General features: G+C 34.1%; 2 protein-coding genes across 2 annotated transcripts in view; one reads left to right on the top strand and one right to left on the bottom strand.

Moving 5' to 3' along the window:
- Positions 1-25070, bottom strand: part of dpr12 (defective proboscis extension response 12) — a 231958-nt gene that overhangs the window by 157550 nt on the left and 49338 nt on the right. The window lies entirely within an intron of this gene.
- On the top strand, positions 290-3060 carry LOC149032983 (uncharacterized). Its single transcript, XM_089171041.1, has 5 exons — positions 290-1425; positions 1576-1766; positions 1836-2175; positions 2261-2628; positions 2710-3060. Exons 1-5 carry the CDS (start codon positions 1316-1318, stop codon positions 2775-2777), a joined length of 1077 nt encoding a protein of 358 aa, XP_089027167.1. The 5' UTR covers positions 290-1315; the 3' UTR covers positions 2778-3060.

Here is a 25070-nt window from a genome sequence, read left to right as displayed (position 1 = left end):
GTCGAAATTAAGACATTTTATCTGCTTCACATCAATTGCCGAAATTGTTTTTGTAACTACATTTTAATTTACAATTATTTACTATATTTATATTTATTCTAACAATAATACTTTTAAAATTAAAATCAAATATATAATTTTAAAAATGGTTGTTATATTTTTTATTATTGATATCCTCTTTATAACAAAAAAAAGATTTATGCGTACATATTAATATATAAAAATAAAAGTAAAAATTTTCTAATAATAATTTAATATATATTATAATAATAATAATTAATATTTAATATAATGTAATAATAAATTTTCCTAATAAACCATAAGTGTCAGTATTTAATTGTATGAACAAAAAAATTCGATCATATAATAAAAAGTGGTAAATGGTAAGAATATGATAAAAGTTGTAATAGAGATTTCTGTACAAGCATTAAATTTCATTATGTTGCGTGTGTTTAACTTTGAACAAGAAAGATATTGAAAACCTTTACAAAACTAAATAAACACAGTAGAGATCATTATAATAATAAAAACTTAACCGTCGTACACAGAATAAAATATTTGAAAACCTAATGCTAAAATACTTTTTTAGAGCATTAATAATATAATGCATTGAACGATCGTTTGGAAAAATTAACAAAAGTCTCTTATAAGATATGTTATACTTATATTTCATCGATGGATATAGAACGATTCATATTTGTGTCTGTTATGTGTGCTAGTATATACATTATTAGGTATCGTAAATAGTTTAATATTCGTTCAGAACAATATTTTGAAGGAAATTCAAATTTATTATAAGTAAAATAACAGTTACTAAAGCGGTTACAGTATTTATGTTGTTTGTATAGGATAAATCGTTCATATATTCAAGATAAATTACTTCGTACTGTGATCTGGCAATGAGAAGATAGTTACCTTAACAGATTCGAATTACCTTAAACAGCCAGTCTCTGTATAAATCTTCCTAGACGTAATATATATTATACACTTTTTTTTAAATAAATAAAAACCAGCCAGCATACTTATTCGACTAGTAGAAAAAGCAAAAAGAAGAAATATTGTCAAACAAGAGTGGAATAAACTAAGTAAGTACTAACGTTGATACTCAAATGTCTTTTATCCATGATTAATCGCGAAATGTAAGTGTGTATATCGAAAAAATAAAGTATTGATATTTGATCCACATTTATTCGAAAATCATTTTATTGTAGATTATAATTGAACGTACATCCGATCATTTTGATTCCCTTTACTATATGAAATATAAATAAATCGATTAAAGATAGTATATTCTCGAAAGCTACATATTATTAAAATGTCGAATTTGGAATATAAAGTGTGGAATAAATTAAACTACGACTGCTTGCAGGAAGTTTTTAATTTTTTAAATGAAAAAGATCTACAAAATGCTGCTGTAGTTTGTCGGTATATAAACAACAAACATTCATACTAATAATGAAATGCGTTAATAATTAACTGTACTTACTTTTTGTATGATACATGACCGATCGTACAATAAATGTATTTACATAAGAGAAATTTAACATAACTTTATTTCATTGTTTATTATTATAGTTCTTGGTATGAAGCAGCAATGTCTGTACAAGTATCAAGAGGTCCTATATGCATTAAAAGAAAGAGACGAGAAACGGAACCCCCTCTTAGGTGGAATTTTTTAAAACTAGATATGATAAATAATTGTCACGTACCAACTGTTTTTAATATATTTTTCATTATGACTGCAATTGAAGAAGAAGATTCAAAAAGTATGTTCAATTTAGCATAAGGATACATTCATAATGTATTGTTATTAAAAATATTTTGTTTTATTAAAGGATGTCATTGCCAGTATCTGCCACGCAATTTTTATTCAGTAGTTGTACATAAATATTATGAAATAGAAGACACGAATTCTATTATAGGATTGTTTTTTCCTGAAATACAAGACATGGTCATTTCTACTCTAACTCTCAGTACTAATTCTTCTTTAAATGGAACATATTGTAAAGAACTAAATTCTGTGATCGATAATTCTTTCAGTGAAAACGAGCAGCTGAAAAATATATTCAAACCATATTTCGAACTCCGTTTTCCTACTAAAAGTTTAATAATTTGGCTAACCAATGATTCCGGTTCGTTTCTTTACAGAAAATTAGAAACATGTTTATTGAACTGGTAATATATTGAATATTTGTTATAATTTTATATCCATAATAACTAATTTTTTTTGTAAATATTTCAAATTTATCTTTTAACCTAGGTTTATAAATAAACGTGTTTCTATATGGGGTGGAGTAGTACATGATATATCAGTTTGTAATCATGATCATAATGAACATGAAAAGGAATATGATTCAAAAAGCGTTTGCATTTTAATACGTGGGTCAAAGATAGATGTCAGGTCTTTCTATCTCGATAAAGCAGATGAAACTAGCCGACTGTTCAATTATAAACTAAGGATCATAAAAGATATGATAATGTTACGAAAAAAATCGATAGGTTTTATGTACACTTCTAATTTTCAATTGCAATTGGATGACTTCGAATCGAGATTTTTTCAAGAACATTTCCCAATGATGCCAGTTATTAAAATAACTGGTCATGAAACATATGGATTTCATTTTAGAAGTTAGTAAGATATCCAATCAAAAATAAAAATATTTTATTTATGCATGTCAGAAAAATGATTTATTAATATAATTATTTCAGCTACGAGGAGATTAAAGGATATATTTAGCACGAAAAAAACGTTGTTAATGATAATATCATATGATTAAAAATTTAAGAATTTTTTAACTTGTTGGAATGTATTATATCACTATTTAACACCTATAGCCGTTGCTATATACTTTCGACTTTTTGTAACAGAATTCACTCTCAAAAATATCATATAACGTTCAAGCATTTGTGTGTTTCCTATTTGAAATTAACGATCGTAACGTTCTTAATTACTTGATTCAGATTCATTACTTATCAATAGGCTTTTACTTTTATAAAACTTTTAAGAGCACAAATGAATTCAAGATATTAAGAATCGTTCATATTATCTTTATCAATGAAAATTTTGCCTAAATAATTCGTCATTACTTAGCCAAAATATCAGAATTTCTTCGTTACTTTTTAATTAAATTGTTTTTTTTAATTCTAAGAAAAATATTTATAAAATAAACAAGATATCTTTGTGAATAACTCTGAATCTTTTAAAAAGCTTTATTCTTACGGAAAAGATATTCTCGAAAACAAAAAAATAAAAAATAGTATGTTAGAAAACGATTATATTCATAAACAATAAAATTTTTATAAAATTCGAATTATGCATTAAAACGTTAGAACGTTCACTTTTTAAATTGGACTTATTCATCAAAATCAATTAAGAATTGTGTCCGATACGTTGAACGATAATAAGGCTATTTTCGGCAATTTCATACCGCGATAATAAACAATGTTAAGTTATTTCATTCTTTTCCCTGTCTTCCATCCTAATTTATCAAAACACACATTTATTCGTAAATCATTTTATTGCAGATTATATTCGAACTTACATCTGATCATTTTGGTTCCCTTTTAATATATAAAATATTAATAAGTCGATTAATGTTACAATATTCTTCATCGATACATATTATTAGAATGTTTTTTAAAGAATTAAACTTTGGCTTCTTGTTGGCAATTTTTTTCTTTTTTCTTTTGTTTCTATACACTTCCCACCTTCCCTTTTTCTTTTCTTTTCACTCTCGTCGATGGGTCATTGAGGGATGACAAACAAATCTACAACAATAATAAAAAAGCAATTTCGGGTCAGCTGTATCCAAGACAAGTGATTACCGAGTTTCCTTGTAACCCGTTGGAAAAATTCGCGAGGGAAATGAGCTAAAGAAAAAGAGAGACATGCCTTATGTGATGAAGAAAGAGTGGAAAAGAAAGAATGATACACGATCTATCGATACTCTATTATTCCCGAGGGTGTGCCGACCTCGAATAGATCTTTTCTTCGTTTCCTATTTTTCCTTCTCTCCCCCCCCCCGTCTTTTTCCCCTTACCACAACTCTTCCTTGCTCTAGCAACTTAGCCAGTCGTTTCCTTCGCCACTGAAAACGTGACTGGGAAAAAGAATGATATTTTTTTCTTACGTTCATCTTACCTAGTACCCTATCGGAAAGCAGAAGAGATCTTGGGACTACAAAGAAGTAATACTAGCAGATGTTTATTGATATATTATATTGTTTAGCTGATCACGCACTCCCTTCGCTCGTTAAAACAGTTCATATCTCATAAAGTTGAATAAGATAAATGATCCTGGTAACTTTTTGATCCATTAAAAGTATAGTGGATAAAGATAAATGAATAGATAAGAAAATATTTTATCATTCTTTGAATATTGAATAACATTAATATATTAGATGTAGCAATTATAATTCAATGCTTTTATATTCATCGCATCAAAATCTTCATTTTATTTCCGTCAAGAAATTTGGGAAATGTTTGAAAGATGGATTAAAGTAATCGAAAATAATAGAGACTATTTCGAAGAATAACAAATATACATATATGATTACTTAATAAATAAATACTAAATTTGTTCAAAATCATCGAATTAATTTATTATGCCTAATAATTAAAATTAATACTTCATGTAATTATTATTTAAAAAGGGTCAAAGAGAGAAAATAAAAGTTAAAGTAAGTCATTTATGTTAAAAAGAATTTGAATTTTTATCTTAACGCTTAATAAAATAAAGAAGAATATAAGGTAGGGTCATTGATAGTTTAGAAATTTGTAACTTGATTTAAAATAATCGCAAAGCGTAAAGAATAGCTGAAGGAATTGAAGATTTGCGGATCGCTTGAGAGCATGAAAATAATGCAGAACTCGAAGAGTTAAACGCACCGAGAGACTTTTTCTCTCTCTCGTCTCAAGAGCCCACGTCGAATCTTACGATTGGATCGTAAACCGTGCTTTCGCTTACATAAGAAGTTACATAAGGGAGTAACGACGGTGGTCGTCACGGAGCAGCGTTGGAACTTTTAGTTTCTACTTTTTCCTTTTTCTTTTCCTTTTCCACTTTTCTTTTTTTTTTTTTTACTCTACTACTTCTTTTTCTTCTTCTTTATTCTTTGAATTTTCCCTTCTTTCTTCCCTTCTTTCTTCCCTTCTTTCTTTCTTATTCTGAATACTTTAGATTTTAAGAAGGCTACGTATACTCTCACCTCCCTGCCATTTTTCCGTTCGTTCCGTTCATTCGTTCTTTCGTTCTTTCGTTTTTTCGTTCGTTCGTTCATTCGTTCGTTCGTTCGTCTACACCTAAAGAAAGTTAAACATCTGAGGATATCGTTCCTTCGAGGGATTTAAATCAACATAAGCCTCGTGGAAATAAAGGAAATAAAAAAAAAGAAAAGAGAAGAAAAAAAAGGATCGTATTCTATCGTTTAAACGGAAGGTGGAAAAGTGAATTCGAATGAAAAATTCGTGTGACCAGACCGGCTGCTATTCAGCAGTGATATCGTTCAAAAACGAAAGATTGTAATTAAAAGATTTTCGATAGCCTGTCTAGTGAATACCCCCTTGGGTTGAACGTTTAACGACAAAGCGAGATAGTGCGATAGGGACCAATAGGGAGAAAGATAGATGGATGAACAGATAGAGATTGAGATACGAAGAGAGAGAGAGAGAGAGAGAGAGGCAGAGACAGAGACAGAGACAGACAGACAGACAGATAGAGGTGGGTGCTGTGAAAAGCCGATGTGCCCCGTTGATCCATCGATAGGTCATTTACATGTCGCGTCTGCCATTAAGTCTACCTAGAGCTTCCGCGTATTGGTGGTACATATGGGTCCCAGGGCCGTACCTAGGTTGCTAGGATTGTACGTGTTCAAGAGGTAGAGCCAAGCTTCAAAGGTTTACGAGCAGGCCGCGTCTGCCTCGTTGTTAACGCTCGAACGAGCGGACATTGATACACGGTTCCAACGTAAAAGTGCCAGAGAACTCTTATAAACTTGTGCGCGTGTGCAGAATATGTGCAAATATGCGCGTCCCAGTTTGTACGTGTTTTATGCGTGTGCGCGTGATACAACCTGTTCGTTTCAGGTGTATTCGACTAACACGGAATGAAAGAAGAGGAAAAACGGTCCAAAGTGACGGACAGTTCGCAATCGCGAAACTTCGTCCATCGATAATGGCAATAATTGTCGATAGTTGCTAGGAAAAAAAAAGGACAAGGGCTGTCATTCGTCGAAGTCTCGCCGAGGACGCGTTCGACCGAAAATTTGCGTTAGTTCGTCGCTATATCTTCTTTTTTTACTTTCTTTTTTTTTCTTTTTTTTTTTGTTACGCTTTCTCTCTATTTCTCTGTCGACTTTGCTAGTACATCGACGAACGAAATTCGACGTCTCGACTTCATACCCCAATGTTCGATTGACAAGCGTGCAAATATCGAGAGTCGAGAAAAATTGTCGATGAAAATTTTTGCCCTCCTTTCTGATTCGTGACAGATATCTATCTTCAGATTTGGATGGTGTAGAACACACACACGTTAGAAAATTCTTAGAAAATATGGAAAGAAAGAAAAAAAAACGCGAAAAAAGCGAGAGAGAGAAAGAAAGAGAGTAAAAACGATCGTTTTGAAGTTTTGAGTTTAGGGAAGTGCCTCTTTAGTAATAACAGCTCCTCTACTAGCAACGGAAAGTAGAGAGAGTCGCGATAGCGTCAGACAGACAGAGGTTCTGGTATTAGAATGTTGGAACGATACTGCCGTCCCTGAGTAGTTAACAAGTGTCCTCGAACTTTACCTTTTCCTATAAAATTGTTGTAACATTTGATATCAGACGCATGTACTATAACGTTGATGGTACGTACGCTGATAAGAGCTCTTTGAGTACAACTCAAGTTACTTTAGTTTTCAAATAAAGGAGAATGGAAACTTCAGTGGAGGGGAATTATGTGTTGACTTGGCGAATTAATATTAGAGGATGATCTTTTGCATGCCTCCCATGTATATTCTTCTTTGTTTGTCTTTGATTCATTCGAACTAAAGGACAAAGTTAAAACATTACTTTTTGTCTACTTCCATTTTCTATGAAAATTTTAATGAAGTATATAGCTTCAGTAATTTATCAATTACCTTTTCACGATAAGTCCTAGAAAGTTTATTCAAAAGGGAAGTTCTTTCATCTTATTTATTTATCGGAATAGAATCAACCGAATGTTTAAATAAAATGAAAATAACCTGACATAATGATGCAAAGCTTTTCTATGGTCGGTACTTTAAAATGAAATATTTCAAATTTTCTCCTCTTTATTCCGATTATCAAATTAATTCCATTTTCTACGTTCAAGAATTTACGTAAAGCTTGATTTTAAATTGAACTAATCGTCCCCTTTCCTTGACTCAACGCTAAGCCATATTCTACTTAAATTTCATTTAAGTCTTAAGTACGAGCTCAACAGTCGGCCCGTAATGCGCGTACATTACAGCTCAGCGTTCTCGGCTGACAATCGTTATTCGGGATTCTGGATTCCATATGCGTATTAAAGGAAGGAAAGAAAGAGAGAGACAGAAAGAGAGACAGAGACAGAGATAGTGTATGAGTATCCGTGTGTGTATGTTTATGTATGTATGTGTGTGTTTATGCGAGAGAAAGAGAGAGAGAGAGAGAGAAAGATATCAGAATATTCAGTCGCGATATCGAAGAACCATTCTCACGCACGCCGTTATAGCATTATCGTGGGACGTCCTGATACCGATATATTTCGCCGATAAGTCGGTTATCTCTGTTAGGAATTAAATTGTTCTCTCCGTTAATCGAGAGAGCTACCCATACCACTCTGTATAAACGAAATAGCGTTACTCGAAACGAAACGATCTTGTTCATTAACTACTTGCCGGTATAGATTCGAAGAAGGAGAAACATCTTCGTGTTTGCACTTTCGAAAATTATATTCCCATGGTACCGTACTAACAATAATAACGATTCAATTTTAGCCCGTCCTCGCGCTTTAATCATTATTTATTATAAGATACGTTTAACATAGATTTCTATCGGGAAAATCAAAATGACATTTTTATTTTTGAAAGAAAAAATAATTTTTATACAACCTTACGCTAATTGAAAATTCGCGTGTTGATTTATTTTTGAAGAAATTTAACATAAGTTGAATTAATATTAATTACAATGACTATTGATAAAAATTCGATAAAATTAACGAAAGCGATTTACTTTCAAAAATGTTGAATGAGCAGTGTATCGATGTGTGTGTATGTATGTGTTCTATATCGTACAGTTTGTTTGCATATTTCTTTTATTGTCTATTATTGTACGTTTCAAAAAATTGTTGATTATTATTCATCGATATAGCAACCTAAAATTACTACGGAAATTTGCAACAATACAGGTCGTGTCCACTTTTTGGTGATGTTTCATAAAGCTCCTTTCTCTCTCAATCTTGCTTTTCATTTTTTATTTGTTACCACTTTCTTCCTAATATTACCAGAAATTCTATAGTAAAATTGGCAAAAGTTATTTACGCGAGAATATATAAATTATTTACATAGTTACTTTTCTTTTTTTTTTAAACCAACAAAAATGATCCCTAATACTTGACCAGATTAAAATAAATCCTTTTCAATTATTAACATGAAAGGGAGCCTTTTTTACATTCGATATATTTTCATTCGTACAATAATATCGAATTAAACGACGTCACAAGAAGAACGAATTCCATTAATGACGCGTTACAACAACGCGTACGATTCGAAATATCCTCATTTCATGTTTTATCCTTTTAGATTACAAGCATCATCATTTTTTTTTTTTTAGTATTGTATTATTTGCAAATATTTGCTCTGTTATATCCGATTTCACGAGCAACGAGAATAACATTACCTCGCATCTTTTCTCATCCTCCCTTTCCCTTTCTCTTTCCCTCTCTCTTTCTCTATCTCTCTGTTATTAGATAGAAATAAAATGTTGTTAGACAAGAGTCTCCTAAGAGAGAAGTGGCAGACAGAAGAGTCGGGCACTTTGGTTAATCGAAGTGCCTACTTAGAAAGCGCGTTAGCACGCACGCCTGATGTCTTTGGTTGTGGTAAATGGATGCGCTTCCATTAATCGCTATTACGTGGCACTTTGCACGATGTTCTCCTATTGGGGATGGTAACAAAGAGAGTAGCAGGGATAGAAAGTCAGAAAGTGAGAGAGAGAGAGAGAGAGAGAGTATCAAGAAACGTGCGTGACACTTTTCTCACAGAACGTCAAGCCTCATGTGTCTCTACAGAAAATTGCGTCTACACTTATCGCATACCCACTCGTTGATAGCTTAAAAGAGAGATGTATGAGAGAGAAAGAAAAAGAGAGAGAGAGAGAGAGAAAACTGTTAAGATAATCGAAAGGAAAGTATCTCGATTTATTGCCTTTAGCTTCGATTCAATGAACTGTAGTCGTTAGTAACACTTTAGCGAACAGTCTTACAAGGTGCACGCAACGTATCTCGTATCTCTCACTCAACTATATTTTCAAGTAACGTCTTCATCGAAAAAGAGAGCAAAAAAGAATGGTTTATCTTGAAGGAGCGTGTCTATGAATAAACGAAAGTGTTCTCTATTTTCTTTCTATCTATATCCTTATATCATCAAAGAAAAATGAGACTGAGAAAAGAAAAGAAAAGAAAAAATAGAGTAAGGAATAAAGTTTATTGAAAATCAATGTTAGAAATATAAAAAGAGAAGAAAATAAAAATATACGATGAGAGAAGGAAAAAGATAAAGAGATAAAGCGATAACGTGTGTACGTACTTTGTTCTAACGTGTTTGTTCGTTTAAACAACAGGGTATGTATTTAAGTGAACATCCGAAATGAGTTTCTCACGAACGATATCGTGTTCTTGAGCGGAATTTTCGCAAACAATGGAGAATTTAAAGTACGCTTTTACCTTCGTATTTAAACGTATACGTGCGGGATATGTCAACGATTATTTATTCTAGGCAAAAGTTTTCATTCGAATTCGTAAAGTAAATAACATTAGCTTCTTACCCATCTTTCTTCTTCGTCTCTCTCTCTTTCTTTCTCTCTCTCTCTCTCTCTCTCTCTCTCTCTTTCTCTCTTTCTCACGCGGTCTTTTTAATATATCCATCTTTTTTTTTGCTCTTTCATTTTCAGTTAGCCGGAGGGTACGTCGGACGCGAGAAAACGGTAGCTCCCAACTTTCTACTTAAAGCAATATTCCAAGGAGCAGCACAAAAATCCTCGGCCATTAGAGAGTTCCGCGAGTAGACTCTCTACTTCCCTCTCTCTCTCTCTCTCTCATACTCGCACACTCACTCAGTCATTCTCTCTCTCTCTCTCTCTCTCTCTCTCTCTCTCTTTTCACTCTTTCACTCTTTTTCTCTTTTCTTTTCTAAGACGTCAACTTTTGTGGAGCGAGTTCCTTTGTTCGAAAGGAGTGCCGTGTATGTAGCCAACCCACCACCGTCATCGTTGTCGTCGCCGACGTAGCATAAAGGGGGATATTTTTAAGGGTAGGAGAGCTAGAGAAAAGCAGCTTCGACCATTGAAAGAAGGGCATTATACAGACGCGCGAATAGTTCCCCGTGGATTTGAGTTTTTGTAGCTAGAGCACTAAGCCCCCTCTCCTCCCCTCTTCTTCGTCCTTCATCATCAAGCCCCCCTTATCTACCCTCCTCCTCCTTCTTTCTTCCTTCCTTCTCTCAGAGAGTACTTCCTTATCGATATGAAATGTCGTTCGTTTCCGTAAGATCGGCAATGGCATCCTCTTTCGTTTATTTTCCAATTTGGGTCAATTTGCAGGCTGGCATCGATTCGTCTATTCGCTTGCGCCTAGACCTGTCCTATAATAGCATCCCGACGGGCATTCCTTTTTTTCTTTTATTTTTTCTTTTCTTTCCTTTTTCTTCTTATTCCTTTCTCCTATTTTTTTTTCTTATTCATTTTCTTTTACTTTTTCTTCTTTTTCTTCTTCGTGCTCGACCATCCATTGTGTGTGCTTGCCGTAAGCTTTTCTTGCGTTTAAAAAAAAAAAGGGAAAAAATGAGCTCGTCGATACGTTTCCTCTTTGCTTCGCTGACCAAGGACACAATTCTTTTAACTCTTTCTTTTCTAGTCTCGAGTCTTTGATGCTACCCTCACTTTCCTCTTTTGTTCGCAAAATTTCATATAATCTATAGTAATGATACTTTTTTATTCCAAAAGATAGAACTTATTTTTGGTATTTTTGTTACGGAATTCTTTAGAAATTTGAAGAATCGTTGCTACTATATACATTTGTAATTAATTTTAATTAAACATCATTGTATTATTCGATTGTTCTAATAAGACCACAGTAAGTCATTTAAAATAACAATACGTTCTCTTTCTTTAACCTTTTCTCTTGATCAATTCGTTTAAAAAAAAAAAATGGTCTACACTACTACCTGTTTTCTCGATTCAAGAACTCAACCCAGTTGCTTTTTAGCACTTCGAAGTCCGTTGAACTACTACACACCCCTGTTCGTCGAGCTTACTTACCTTTCTACTTGATCCTCTCTCTCTCTCCCTCTCTTTCTCTCTCTTTCTAGTTGTAGACGAGGTGATTAACCTCGCTTCGTATATTTTCTAATTAATTTCCGAAAAATTTCATCGCAACGACGACGTTTGGCGTTTAATTAAAACCAGTTCGCTCAGTGGAGGGGAGTTAAAAGGATAAGGGTGGAAATGCTAGGAGAACTCGTTCTGGTAGGTACGAGTCGAAAGTTCAGAAAATTTTCTAATCCTTCTTCTTATATTTTGTTTTTTTTTTTCTTCTCTTCTTCTCTTTCTCTTTGTCCTTCCTTTCGTCTCGGTTGCCATCAAATTTAACGCTTTGCAAAGTTATTTCATAGAAAATAGTTTCGTGGTATTGTAAATCGCTTTTCCCTCAGGTAACACGTCAAAGACCCCTTTTTACTTTCTTTGTATTTTACTTATTTTGTGTTTTTTTTTGCATTGTTTATATTTTTATTTTTTTTTCTTCTTCTTCTTCCATTCTTCGGTGACTCGTAGAAAACGACGAGGACTCGTGTACTCGTTTATTCTCGTTTTCTGAGACAAGACGAAAAGCGTCGCGGTACGTTGCCACCAGTTTCATTCCGTCTTACGACCGTGTGTGTCTTTTCGTGAAAGAGAAAAAGAAAGAGAGAGTGGCGGGTGAGGGTGGTGACGGGGATAGAAGGAGATACAGGGTTCTTCTTAGTGGACCCGTAAATCTTCCTGCGAGAATCATAATACAGAAAATTCACCTAAAGGATTACGATCTTATTTGTCCTGCGTGAAAGTCAGTTGTGAGTTTGAATAGACGTTCCGCTCGTAAAACTTAAAACTATACGTGTTTGTTTGAGTTGAGAGAGACAGATTGAGGAAAAGAGAAAGAAGGAAAGAGAAATACCGATATATAAAATAGATTCTGTAGCTTGCAACAAACACTTTTTGAGTTTTAATAGATAAAAATGCCAACATAGCACAATTGCTGTCTAACTATGTTTTACTTGATACGATACGTACACCATGTTGTTTTAAAAATTTCATGTTAAATATAAATATACTATTTCTTGACACTTTCAAGTTTAATGTAAATGGTAAAAGAGTATCACTTATTAAATTTGTTTAAAAATTAATTATTTACTTAATCTTGAATAAATTTAATTAAGTCTGCCATTAATATTTGATAAGTAAAAGAGAAGATATATTGGATCGATAAATAAATAAAGAATTCATTAATTGAAAAATAAAATCTCAATTATTTATGAACGATGACAATAATAATATTTAAGTTGAGCGATTGCATTACTCGTTTCTTTGGAAAATTTATGAAATAAATTTAGTACTTCGGGCTGTCGATAAACAATCGAACGTGTACCTTTATCACGTCTAGTATATATTGAAATAAAAATATGTAAAGAGAGGAAAAGAGGACTAAGCAGATTTATTATACGTAAGAGGCGTCTGTATACGTTGGGAACGTGTCTTTACCTGATGACGCTGAAAGAAACACTCCGTTAAAATATTATTTTTACATCACATAAACGCATACCTTGTCGTGTACATAGTACATATATCTGTCTCTTTTTCTCTTTCTCTATACATATATATATATATATATATATATATATATATATATAGAGAGAGAGAGAGAGAGAGAGAGAGAGAGAGAGAGAGAGGTTATATACGTATTCGTGTCGATCGAAGCAACACCAACGCCCCGTGAATCGAATTTTCACCGAAGAGAACATTTACTATCAAGCTCGATGGCCCGAGCGTGTTCAGGAATTCGTTTCTCGTCATTCGCGTCACCTTCTTCGCAAGGTACCTATTAAAATATGCGAGCTTACTCTTTTCGCAATCTCGCAACTACTACTACTACTACTTTCTTCAATATCATACCAACTCTTTCAGTTTCAACACTATATAACATGCAAGTCTCTACATAGAGCAATTTTTTTTTATACTTTTCATATAAATTTCTATGGCTTCGTTAATATTTTTCTTCTATTGAGATATAGGTGAAAGATCGTATCATACGAATTCCATTCATTTTCATTTCCGTAGATATAACGAGAACGATTGTATTGATCATAATAATTAATATATTAATTTGTTCTTTTTTTTTTTGGTCTTTCTATTATTCAACGTAATATCAATTAACTTGTGCAAATTATTAATGATATAAGGCAATTTTGATAATTTAGTATGTTTTTAATAACGTAGCAGTGTTTCTTTTTATTTTTTATTTTTATAAATTGTTCCTCCTTTTAATTAATTTTAAATTGAAATGTTTTTTCATAAATATAGTATTTGTAGACGATAAAATTAATATTTAGTTCTTTATTTATTTTATTTCCCGTTTGAATACACTATCGATCTTAGTGAAAGAAAACTCTACTCGGAGATTGGGGGGGGGGGGAGATATTCCGTTGTTTAAAAAAACGAAGTTCCTTTATGCATGATTTCACTGCGATCTTTATCAAAAACAATAACTGTACCCATCGGTAGACTATGGGGGGAGGATCCTTCTGCTATTGGTTGATAGTATTCAAAATCTCCTTCCCTCTTTAAAGGAGTGTGTGTTACTCATTTATAATATAAATATGTGAAAGAAAGTAAGAAATCAAGTTCCTTAGCCTATCAGTTCTTAATCTGTATCAATCTGTATATCGTTTGTCTGTATCGATTCCTTAGTCCTTAGTTCTCAGTTTAATAATTATATTTTCAGTCTGTTATATTCGTCTGCGTATTTTATCAGTCAGTTTATCAGTTTATTAGTCAGTCAGTCGGTCTTATATTTATAACTCTTTTGTATTCTGTATTTTTGTAACCACGCCACATTTTTGTAAACTTTTTGTAAATACCGCTCAACATCACATCATAATTAAATAAACTATCACGCACATTCAGTTCATCATCAGTTCAGTTATTGTTTATTATATTGCTCTCTGTCTGAACCCCACATATTACTATATATAATATTTTTTACAGAATTAAAAGATTTGTTTTCACGTCTACGTTCTTAGAATCGTAATACTGTCTCGTAATACTTTGAAAATAATCTTATTCATTTATTTATTTAGAGATAAAAGAAAAGAAAAAAGAAATATTATATATATATGAATTTCCTTTAAACTGACGGTATAGAGAGGAGAGCTAGTATGAAAGTACGTGATAAAAATTCGTCTATAGAAAAATCATCGCAAACGAACGACATATTCGTTTGCGATGTGTTTGCCAATTAAGATGTAGCTCCATAATTGGTTGTAGGTCATCGATTGATCGCGATACAGGTGAATTCACCAAAGGCTCGAAACAGTCTCTCCTAACTCTACGTTTGCTCTCTATTGGGAGAATTGTTTCTCTCTCTGTCTCTATATCTCTCTTTGCTTGTACGTCTCTCTTGTACGATCGCACATGCCAGGTATTGATGCGAATCTATAGAATTAGATTAGGCATTATGTATCCACGATATGATGACCGTACGTATGGGTTACGACGCAGAGATTGCCTAGGAGGTTTACATTTTGCTATTAACGTTGATACTAAATCTCTTCCTCTCCCATTTGTGAAACCTCTGGCTATGACGCTTGCAAAATGAATGTACAAATTACTGTTGATTGAGCTCAGTTTACTGTCAAATTTTCAAGTTATTATTATCAAGTATAATTTCGTTGTTCTACGTGAACAATTATACTTACAAAAAATTCCAAGTTTCATTTGAAAGATAAATAATTATATGTAATGTTAACATTTCTTCTTACGTTTAGAATTTATTGTAAAATTAAAGTTAATAGAGCAGTACGGGCATTGTAAATTCCTGACAAGAAGTTTACAATGTACTTAATACATGTACACTAACTAATTCGATTCAAACCTCTTCACTGCAATCGGATTATCAAAGCTCTATGCTAATGGCCCTATCTACTATAGTATATTATACTTGAATGCATAACTGTATGATTTCTTGGTATTAACGATATAGCACGTATTGTTAAACACAATCGGACATTATCGGAAACGTTTACAATTAAGAAGATTTTCATTTCGTATTAATCTCCTTCCACTAACAATTATCATAGATTACAATTTGGAGTCAACTATTCGGCACGATCTCCACATTTAGACTTTTTTTTTCATCATCGAAATAGCAGGAAAAAGCTCGTTACCCTTTGGCACGGACGATCTATGTCAGGAGACGTGATAAATAGAAAACTTGTTGCACGATGTAAACAAGAAAGAATGGTAGATAAATCAGAGTTAGACGGGTAAGGAAAATCGTTGAAGAAAATGACGGAATCGATATTTAAATAAAAACAAAAAAAAAAAGAAAAAAAGAGAGAAAGAGAGAGATGTGACAATGAGGTGTGGAAACACGGTCGTCACTTATCGAACAAGCCACGTTAGTATGTACCTTTGACCATCTGTTTTAAAAGCCTCGAGCTTTTATGTGTTCTTTCCCTCCCATTGGAACTTGACTTTTATCGATAGGGTGGCTGAATTAATGCTATGTGGTGAGATTCGTGGTTACAAACGATCCTCAAAGGGTTCTACTAGTTTTAAAATAACTACGTTGGAAAATGAAAAGGCGTGGAAAGGTGAAGCACACAGATAGTTAACTACTCATCAGTGTTGTCTCGACGCGAAAAGAATTTAAAGTCTAGTCGATGCTAGGGGTCATTTTTCTTCTCGATATTCGTCCTCGTCCTCGTCCTCGAGTAAAACCTTGTGCGACTTTATCTCGAGTCCTTTAACAAGCACACCTACAAAAGGTTCGTTCTAGGGCTTAAAAGTTTACCGAAAGTACACGATAAATGCAAGTAACGTGTACCCACGTTTATAGATAAATACACCGATAAATACGGTGGCTTGTTGAATAATTCATCGATAAGATTCGTCGAACGTCCTTCATGTTTTCTCTCTCTCTCTCTCTCTTCTTCCCTTTCCACTCTTATTTTTTTTTTTACTTACGATTCGTTCCAAAACATTCTCGAAAGAGTGCAACATTTTCAACGGAATTCGATATATTTAAATCCTTTTTCTTTTTTTCTTTTTTTCGAGAGAGATAGAGTGAGAAGGAGAGAGAGTTAAAGAAATGGAATTTCATTTGGTATTTTATTCGCATACGATATTTGATTACTATATATATTTTTATGTTCTATGAATTGTTATAAATGTTAGAAGAAAAATCTTGAATAAATAGTAAAATCAAGAGAGAACAATGGGAACCGTGGTATGTAAATAAACTTAATGGAATGTATCGTCGAAATGTTTCCCTTTTGATACACAATTTACACAGCATGAACTGTGAGTAGTTGGTATGCCTGGTCAGTTTTGAGTAGACGATGCGTTTCTCTCTTCGTCACTCGGATAGCAGCTGTTACCTATGCATATACATAAGTGTATACATACGTATGAACACACATATAAATATATACATATATATGTCTATAGATACATGTATATAGTTAAACGTATTCCACGTCAACGATAATTTCGGACGGAGACTACGCGAGATATTACGGAACGAATCACGTCGGGTTGGCTCGCGTTTAACACATCCAAGAGCAAAAGCAACCGAGTCCAGCCGTTATCGCGGCAGTTAGCTATATTGTTCTCTGGGAGAACGCAAGCCAGTGATATTTCAAGTGTCCAACGTGGTTTCGTGGCCGTGACGCGAGACGATGTTTCCCATTCGAAAGCGTTGCTTTTTGTTTGCCGCTACCTAATTCTCGAGGAAACGCAAACGAGCGATATCTCAGATCTGTCCGATGTGGTTTGCGTTTCGCAAGCTACGACAACTATTCAGAGCTCGATATTTAAATGTGTCTACCTCCATTTCTATTTAAGCGTATACATTTTATCAATCTATCCTTTATCCTTTAATCGTATCGTTCGTTTTTCTTCTTTTTACACTCGTTCGATAAGATAATCTACGAAAGAAATATTTCTACAACTTGTTCGTGATCAAATTCAATCTTGGTTAATTATTTCTCAAATTAACCACTAGTATATAGATCTAACAATAAGTCACACGTTGAGAAAATTAGTTAACGTGTAAGATCGCTAAAGTCGAGCAACTATGAGCACAGTTAGTACATGGATGGATAACCCGTTTGGAAAACCGTGTGCTGTTGACTCCTAAGAGACGATAAAAAAATGACCTCTTGGGAAAAGTGGACTATATGTGAAAAGGTTTCGTAGAAATGTGATTCAAATATCATAAAAGAAAGAGAGTAATAAAAACAAAATATGTGCTTATATACTTTAGACTACCATATAACATATCAAAAATATTACATCTAGTGATTTCATATAAAACGATTCTTCGTATAACGCGCTATATAATAAAATACAGTCATTCGATATATTTGAAAAGTACATTTGCACTAATTGACAATTACATCGTTATCATCATAACCATCAATTTCATCTATTTCGTAATTGCTTTTTTTATTTGTTAGTAATGATCAATACTTACTAGCTAGGATAGTACCGTATGCAGAGGAAATAATAGAAAATCACCAGTGCTGTTTTAGGAGAAATAGATCGACTAAAGACCAAATTTTTGCTATTCGGCAGATCTTAGAGAAAAAATGGGAATTTAATCAGCCGGTAGATCAACTTTATATAGATTTTCAAAAAGCGTACGATTCATTAAAACGAGAAAAAATGCTCAAAATCCTAATACGACAGGGGATACCAAGAAAATTGGTCAACCTTGTTCAACTTTGCTTAAAGGAAACTAGAGGTAAAGTGAGGTTAGGTAACCAAATGTCGGAAGATTTTAATATCCATAGCGAGTTAAAACAGGGGGACGCATTGTCACCCATTTTGTTCAATTTAGTACTGGAATTCGCTGTCAAAGAACTGTAGAAAAGTAAAGATGGTCTATAGTTGAACGGGACAACTCAATTGTTGACATACGCGGACGATATTGCTTTGTTAGGAGACAATCGAGAGGCATTAATTAATAACGAAAAAATACTAATAGATAACACAAAAATTTGGGGCTACAAATAAGCGCGGAGAAAACCAAATATATGGTAACCGATAGAGTTCAGAATAGGCCTAGTACTGGAACTTTGGTCGTCCGGGATAAAACTTTTAAGCGGGTCAGCAACTTTAGGTATATTCAGGATCGATCATAAACCAGACGAACGAAATTAACGAAGAACTTAAGAAAAGAATCAATCTAGGCAACTCATGTTTTCATTCAGTTAACAAATTACTCAGCTCGCGGTTGCTGTCTAGGCGATTAAAAATCAGGATATGCAGGACAATCATCTTGCCGGTAGTCCTTTATGGTAGCGAATCGTGGTCGCTTACTTTACAGGACGAAACGAAATGTAGGGTTTTCGAAAACGAAGTTCTTCGTAAAATCTTCGGTGCAAAACGCAATGAAGAAACGGGCGAATGGAGAAAACTCCATAATGTTGAAGTACATCGATTGTACAACAAACCGGACATTATTAACATCGTAAAATCACACCGAATAAAATGGGCTGGTCACGTGGCGTGCATGGGGGAAGATCGAACAGCGCACAAAATATTGGTCGGTATACCAAACGGGAAAAGACCACTAGGTAGACCGAGACGTAGATGGGAGAATAATATTAGAAGAGACCTGAAAGAAATAGGATACGAAGACCGCGAATGGAAGGATCGCGCTCAGGGACGGGAACAATGGTGGGATTTGGTATTTGCGGCAATGAACTTTCGAGTTCCTAACGCCAGTTAATAATAATAATAATAATGATCAATATGTTATCAAGAATAGTTTGTGGAAAAGAAAGAGAAATAGAGAAAGAAGAACCTTATTTGAATTTATATCTAATGCATAATATGCTCTTATGAATTAATTTTAAATTATCTCAAGAAAACTAAACACTGGAAAATACCGTGTTTAGTGAAAGAAATTTTCTAAAAACGCGAATTCACAAAAGGCATAACACATTAGTCACATTATACGAATATTTGCTAAATATAATAAGCTTATTTTATTCTTTTATAATTTCAAAGATATATAATCCCCATAATGTTTAATTTCTATGAATTGTAGCAAATTCAATGACTCTATCATATATATTCATAATTGCAAGAATTATTGAATAATTATCATTAAATACTGACCGAGTTGCAGAACGTAAAGATCGATTTTCCATAAGCGGTGTAGTATTTAATCAGAATGTGCACGGCTATTGTGCACGATTTATGAAGCTTTATCAAATAATCTTACGTTAATTGATTAATCTGTGATTTTATAGTCGGGTAGGTGTAGCAACCACGTAGATAAGTAAATACCTATTTTCGGTAAACATTAAATTTTTCAATGGTGCAGACTCATTATCGTAAATTTTATCTCTTTGAACGTACTTATGTACACATATAACTATTTAATTAAACGATCGAAACGATTTTGGTAAAATTCAATCGTGCATTCTTGCACCGAACTCGTCACAAATACAAATACCCTACGAATTCAGATACTTTACAAATTGATTCCAAGAGAGTCATCACGTTTTTGTGGAAAGGGAAACACACTTTCCGTTTAAATTGCAGTTAACACGATAGTTGATTATACGAAAACATAAATTACGCACTGACACACACATATATATGCACACATACGCACAGTTTCAATGAAAAGTTTCGAGATTAGTAAATAACCGATAAATCGTCAATAATATAGACATTCTGTCCTAATACTTCACACGTAAGTATAAATATCGTCAAATATATTGCATCGTATAATACATATGCATATAGGAAGCAATAAGTTTTCTACTATTGTTTTAATAATTCACCTATGCTCTCTTATACTTTCTTTTATTTATATTTTCCCCCACCCCCTATTTCTCGACGTATACACGCCGTTTAAAAAAGTCTAAGCGCATCTGCAGTTGGCACCGCGACAATAGTTTACACGCTAACAATGGAAAAGCCATGAACTCGTCGACGAAGTATAGTCCATTAGATGCCACGACGAAACGCAGGTGAGGCTAAGGATCCTTCTTTCATATCTATCGTTGCTACAAACGAATACCTACCTATTTTATCGGTGCCTCTCTACGAACTACAATGGCGTCATCGATGCAGAAATATATCGCTCGAGTAACATTAAGCCGTCGTACGTCGGAACAAACCTCTTTCCTACAAACGATGAAAAAATATACATAGAAAAAGAAAAAAAAAAATAAAGAAAAAAAAGGGAGATGAAACGAGCTCGTACTACTTCAGTCCAGTTTCGTTCGATTTCCCAAAAGCTCAGCCGCGTATCGGTATACCCGAATAAACCAACACGAACACGAATCATTTATCTCTTGAATATGCTGAAATTTGTATCGGTACCTTTCGAAGCGAGTCACGCAAAAATATCTAGGACAAAAGTTACACGTTTTCCAAAAAGTACTATTCCAGCCGCGTGCCTATTTTTCTTTTCCATTTTTTCTTCCTAAACCAACACCCCTTACCCCCCAATCCACCCTCTACAATTTTTTTTTTTCAATATGAAAACTTCTATCATCGGAGAAAGCACGCGTAGCATATAACGTATACATATCTTCGTAGTACGGTACAGCACAGTACTAACATGGAGGATGAAAGAACAGGACGATGATACGTTTCTTTTTTCTTCCGAAGTTTCGTCAGAAACTAAAAATTTTCATGTTCGACGACGTAATATAGGAAACTAATTTTTCCTACTTTTTTACAATCTTTCTTTATTAGACTTTTGCATCGATGCGTACAGGAAAAAAGTTTCAGTTTTTCTTAGAGTACAAAGTTTATCGACAATGAATAAATGGATATGTGAGCTATACATTTCCCCCAGATCGATTAACTTTACAGAACGAATAACAGATGAAATTGATAAAGTTATATCCATTCATTATGTAACTACTATAGAAATGTTTGTGATTTAAAATCAATTAATTATTTTCAAAAGTTAATTTAAAATATATGAAGTTAAATATCGAACGAGAGTGGTTTGAGAGTAAAATTTGGGAAAAAAAGAAAAAAAAAACAAAAAAAATAGAAGCAATTGGAGCAATTGGGCAGTGAGCAAACTCATGTGTACGTATATTTACATATGTGGGTAAACAAAGTAAATTAATCGAAATGTCGAATGGAATTATTTACTAAATCATGATATACCATTCTCTGGTTAGTTAGGTTTACCACAGAAGCTACGTTGAAAGGATTACCAATAAATTTGATATTTTTGTTCATGTTGGGTTTCTGCATGAGAGTTCGAATGTATTTATCATTCTCGTCGTTGGATCGTGCTCTGTGGGCAAGCTTTTATTATTTCCTTTGGGCGTACTTAGGAGGGACAGTTCGTTCCTGCCGACGACGGAAGGGAGGTAAGGGCAATGTTCGCCTATTAAGATGCATTGTCGTTGGGCGTTCACTTCAAACGCGGCTCTGATCTATCGCGAGCACGTAGCAACGCTGTGCAACCAGCTGCTTGAACGGACAGTTGCTGAGAATATAAAGCAGCCTTCATCCTCGACAATTGCCCTCTCGACGGTTATTAGCCTTTTACCGGAAGACTCCCTTAGGATCTTTACGAAGAACGTTCATCCAGAGGGAAAAGGATACATCGGTCTTTCGGGTTTAACGAACGTCTTACGTTTTCCAACCTAACCTTCTGAGAATCTTTGAGAAATTACTTCCGTACGAATCCATCCTCTTGGTTGTTCTAATTTTCTCTTTCTCTCTCTCTCTCTCTCTCTCTCTCTCTCTTTCTCGTTAATAACAACGTTTAATACGAATGAGAAAATATTTTGAAAACTAAATAAATGAGAAACTTAGTGAAAAGTAATTACACGTTGAATTTCCATAACAATTTTCGTTAGATCGATTTATTATTATGACCAACTGCAGATCCCTTTCCAAAGGAATGAATCAAAGGAAGTTTCGAGTAGAATCAACCGAACCGAGATGGGTAGCCTATCGTCTATTAGTATCTCTAGAACCGATACGTGCCATTGCAAACAGCAATCCGCTAATGTCATTGCGTTACCTATAGTACGTGTATACTAGATAATTTGCGTCAGGGAACGTACGTTCGTGTCATTGGTATAAGCGAATCTGTAATGACATCAATCAAATGTTGGAACTAATCAGCCGTACATTTCGTTATCCTAAACCATTCGTCCGATCATGCGCGTACTCACGTTCGCGTTGGCCATTGCCTGTAAATCGGCTTTCATACACGCTATATATTTCGCCATGCGGTGAGAGAATAAGGGAGAGAGAGAGAGTGAGAAAGAGAAAGAGGAAATTCTGCCCGCAGGAAATTACATCGAAACGTTTGCAGAAGAAAGAACCACGGTATGGATTTTCTCTTTCTCCCTTTGTCTCTCTCTCTTTCTCTCTCACTCTTTTTGGCTAGCTCGTTTTCTCTTTCTTCGATTTTCATCACTCTCCAGTGTCATTTCCGTGTAGTGTTCCGCATGGTAGCCGCAACATTACAATGCACGTTCTTCTAATACGCTCACCGCCAAACATTCCTGTTTACGTCATGTACGTTTCTTTTATTTTGATTTAAGGACAAAAGAAAAAAAATGACAAAATGGAAATGAAAAAGGAAACTAGATAATGAAAGAAGGATATAGAAAGAAGTAATGTGTATGTGTGGGTGTGTTTCGTATGGCTTTACCACGTTCGAGTAGATAACCCTTTGAATAAATGAAGGAGATTGACAAAAATGAGAGATCATTTCGTTTTACTTCGAGTTCCGAGCTTAAAACAAGTAGTACGACCGTGCACGTTTGTTGGTTCTTGACAAACACGTGAGGTTTTTAATATGTTATCTATAATTATACCTACATACACGTTTTATAACAATTATCGTAACATCGTGCTTTCAATAAATTAAGTAATTTATTTTATTTTTTCTATTATGCTTCTCAGACAATTCACGTTCAATTTGAGTTCAATCGGAAGAAGATATTTTAGAAATTTAACTAGACGAATTGTCGCAACGTGCATCACCTTGTGTTTATAATATCGTCGTAGTTTTTTTTTAAGCTTTCGATACTTTTATTTCTTTCTATTATCAAAGAGATCGAGAGAGAGAGAGAGAGAAAATCACCACTTTTGTCTCGGTCAAGGAGGATCCACATTGTTTCGCATGCCTTTAAATCTTTTCGAAAGGCGATGCTTTTCCACGAAGTGAGGCTTACCGGAAGTATTTCCGCTCCAAAACGCGTTCGTAAATTTATTACGAAAACGTGGGATCGCGAGCGCGAGCGCGAGAACGATGTTTATTCGAAAGAGGGAAATGAATCACCGCGTACGATCGAGGTTAAGTGGATACATTTTTCGGCACGTTTTATTCTCCGACGTGGAAAAGAATAACGAGCGAACGTGGAAGCGTTCGAAATATTTAATTCCGTACTTCCGTCGGGGCGGAAACGAGCACCGAGTTTTTTTTTTAACCTTTCACGTAGTTTCTATGTATGTTTTTTCTTTTTTTTTTCTTCTTTTTTCTTTTTTTATTTTCAACCCACTCTCAAACCACAAAGTTAATTATTAACTACTTTCTTGTTCATTAGTTTGTAACTCTATACACGCGCTCTTGCGTCTCATTGGTCGAGAATCGAACTTTATTGGATGTGTCACCTAAAGAAAAAGTTAAACAAAAGGGTTTCGGTCTCATGAGAATAATCAAACACGAGATATCTCATGACCACTTCGCAATGCGTTCATTTCTATGGCGTGGTGAATCGTGTGGGAGAAGGACTCTAGTGGTTAGGAGAATAAGGCACGGCCAATATGATAACAATCTATATTGTGTGAACTAGCATTGCTTACGTATTTCGAGCATTGTTTTGTCTTACTCGACCTCGATATCATACTCTACCGTTGTTCAAATGCTAGCCCCACTTTACATGTAACCGCATATAAACGTCAAGTTCAATAAATTCGTCTAACCGAATAATATTTTAGAATTTTGCCACGTTTCTTGATATATCTTCATTGTTCATACATTATTAATAACGTTGATTAGTTTTCGGAATTGTAAAGAAGCAAACGTCTGAGGAAATCAATGTAACAACGACAAAGTAGAATTAAGCTCACGGTGTGGAATATTAGAAGAAAAATTACACCGAACGAACTACGATGAAGGGTTTCGAAAGCAGTAGGGCAGTAAGTGTGGGGAGGAATAAGAGGGTGGAGGGTCGATCTCGTAAAATTCGATTTACGTGCTCTCATTAGCGTGCTTCTTTATCGTCGCGTTTAACAAAATTCTTTCCCCGATGGCTCGTGACGAAATGTTCGAGTAAATTCGCGTTATCGGACGATGGTCCTCTCCCCTGGTATTGGAAAATATCGGCTGGTCGATTAAATAATATCACTAGCATCGTTATTTTACTACGAATAACGATAGCTAACGGGACGTTAACGGCCAGTGTATGTAATAAATACACTTAAATGATATTGTTATATCTGACGGGAGTTACAATATTTTCTTAATAAAATGTCCAATCTCACTAAAGTTTTATACGTACGTCGAAACCTTATTCTATGCGTTAACTTAATCGATTAGATTAA

This window comes from Polistes dominula, unplaced genomic scaffold (genome assembly GCF_049000335.1).
Source record: "Polistes dominula isolate Pdom_NZ unplaced genomic scaffold, Pdom_raw_medaka contig_31, whole genome shotgun sequence".
Classification (NCBI taxonomy): Eukaryota; Metazoa; Arthropoda; class Insecta; order Hymenoptera; family Vespidae; genus Polistes; species Polistes dominula.
This window is presented reverse-complemented; position numbering and strand designations above follow the sequence as displayed.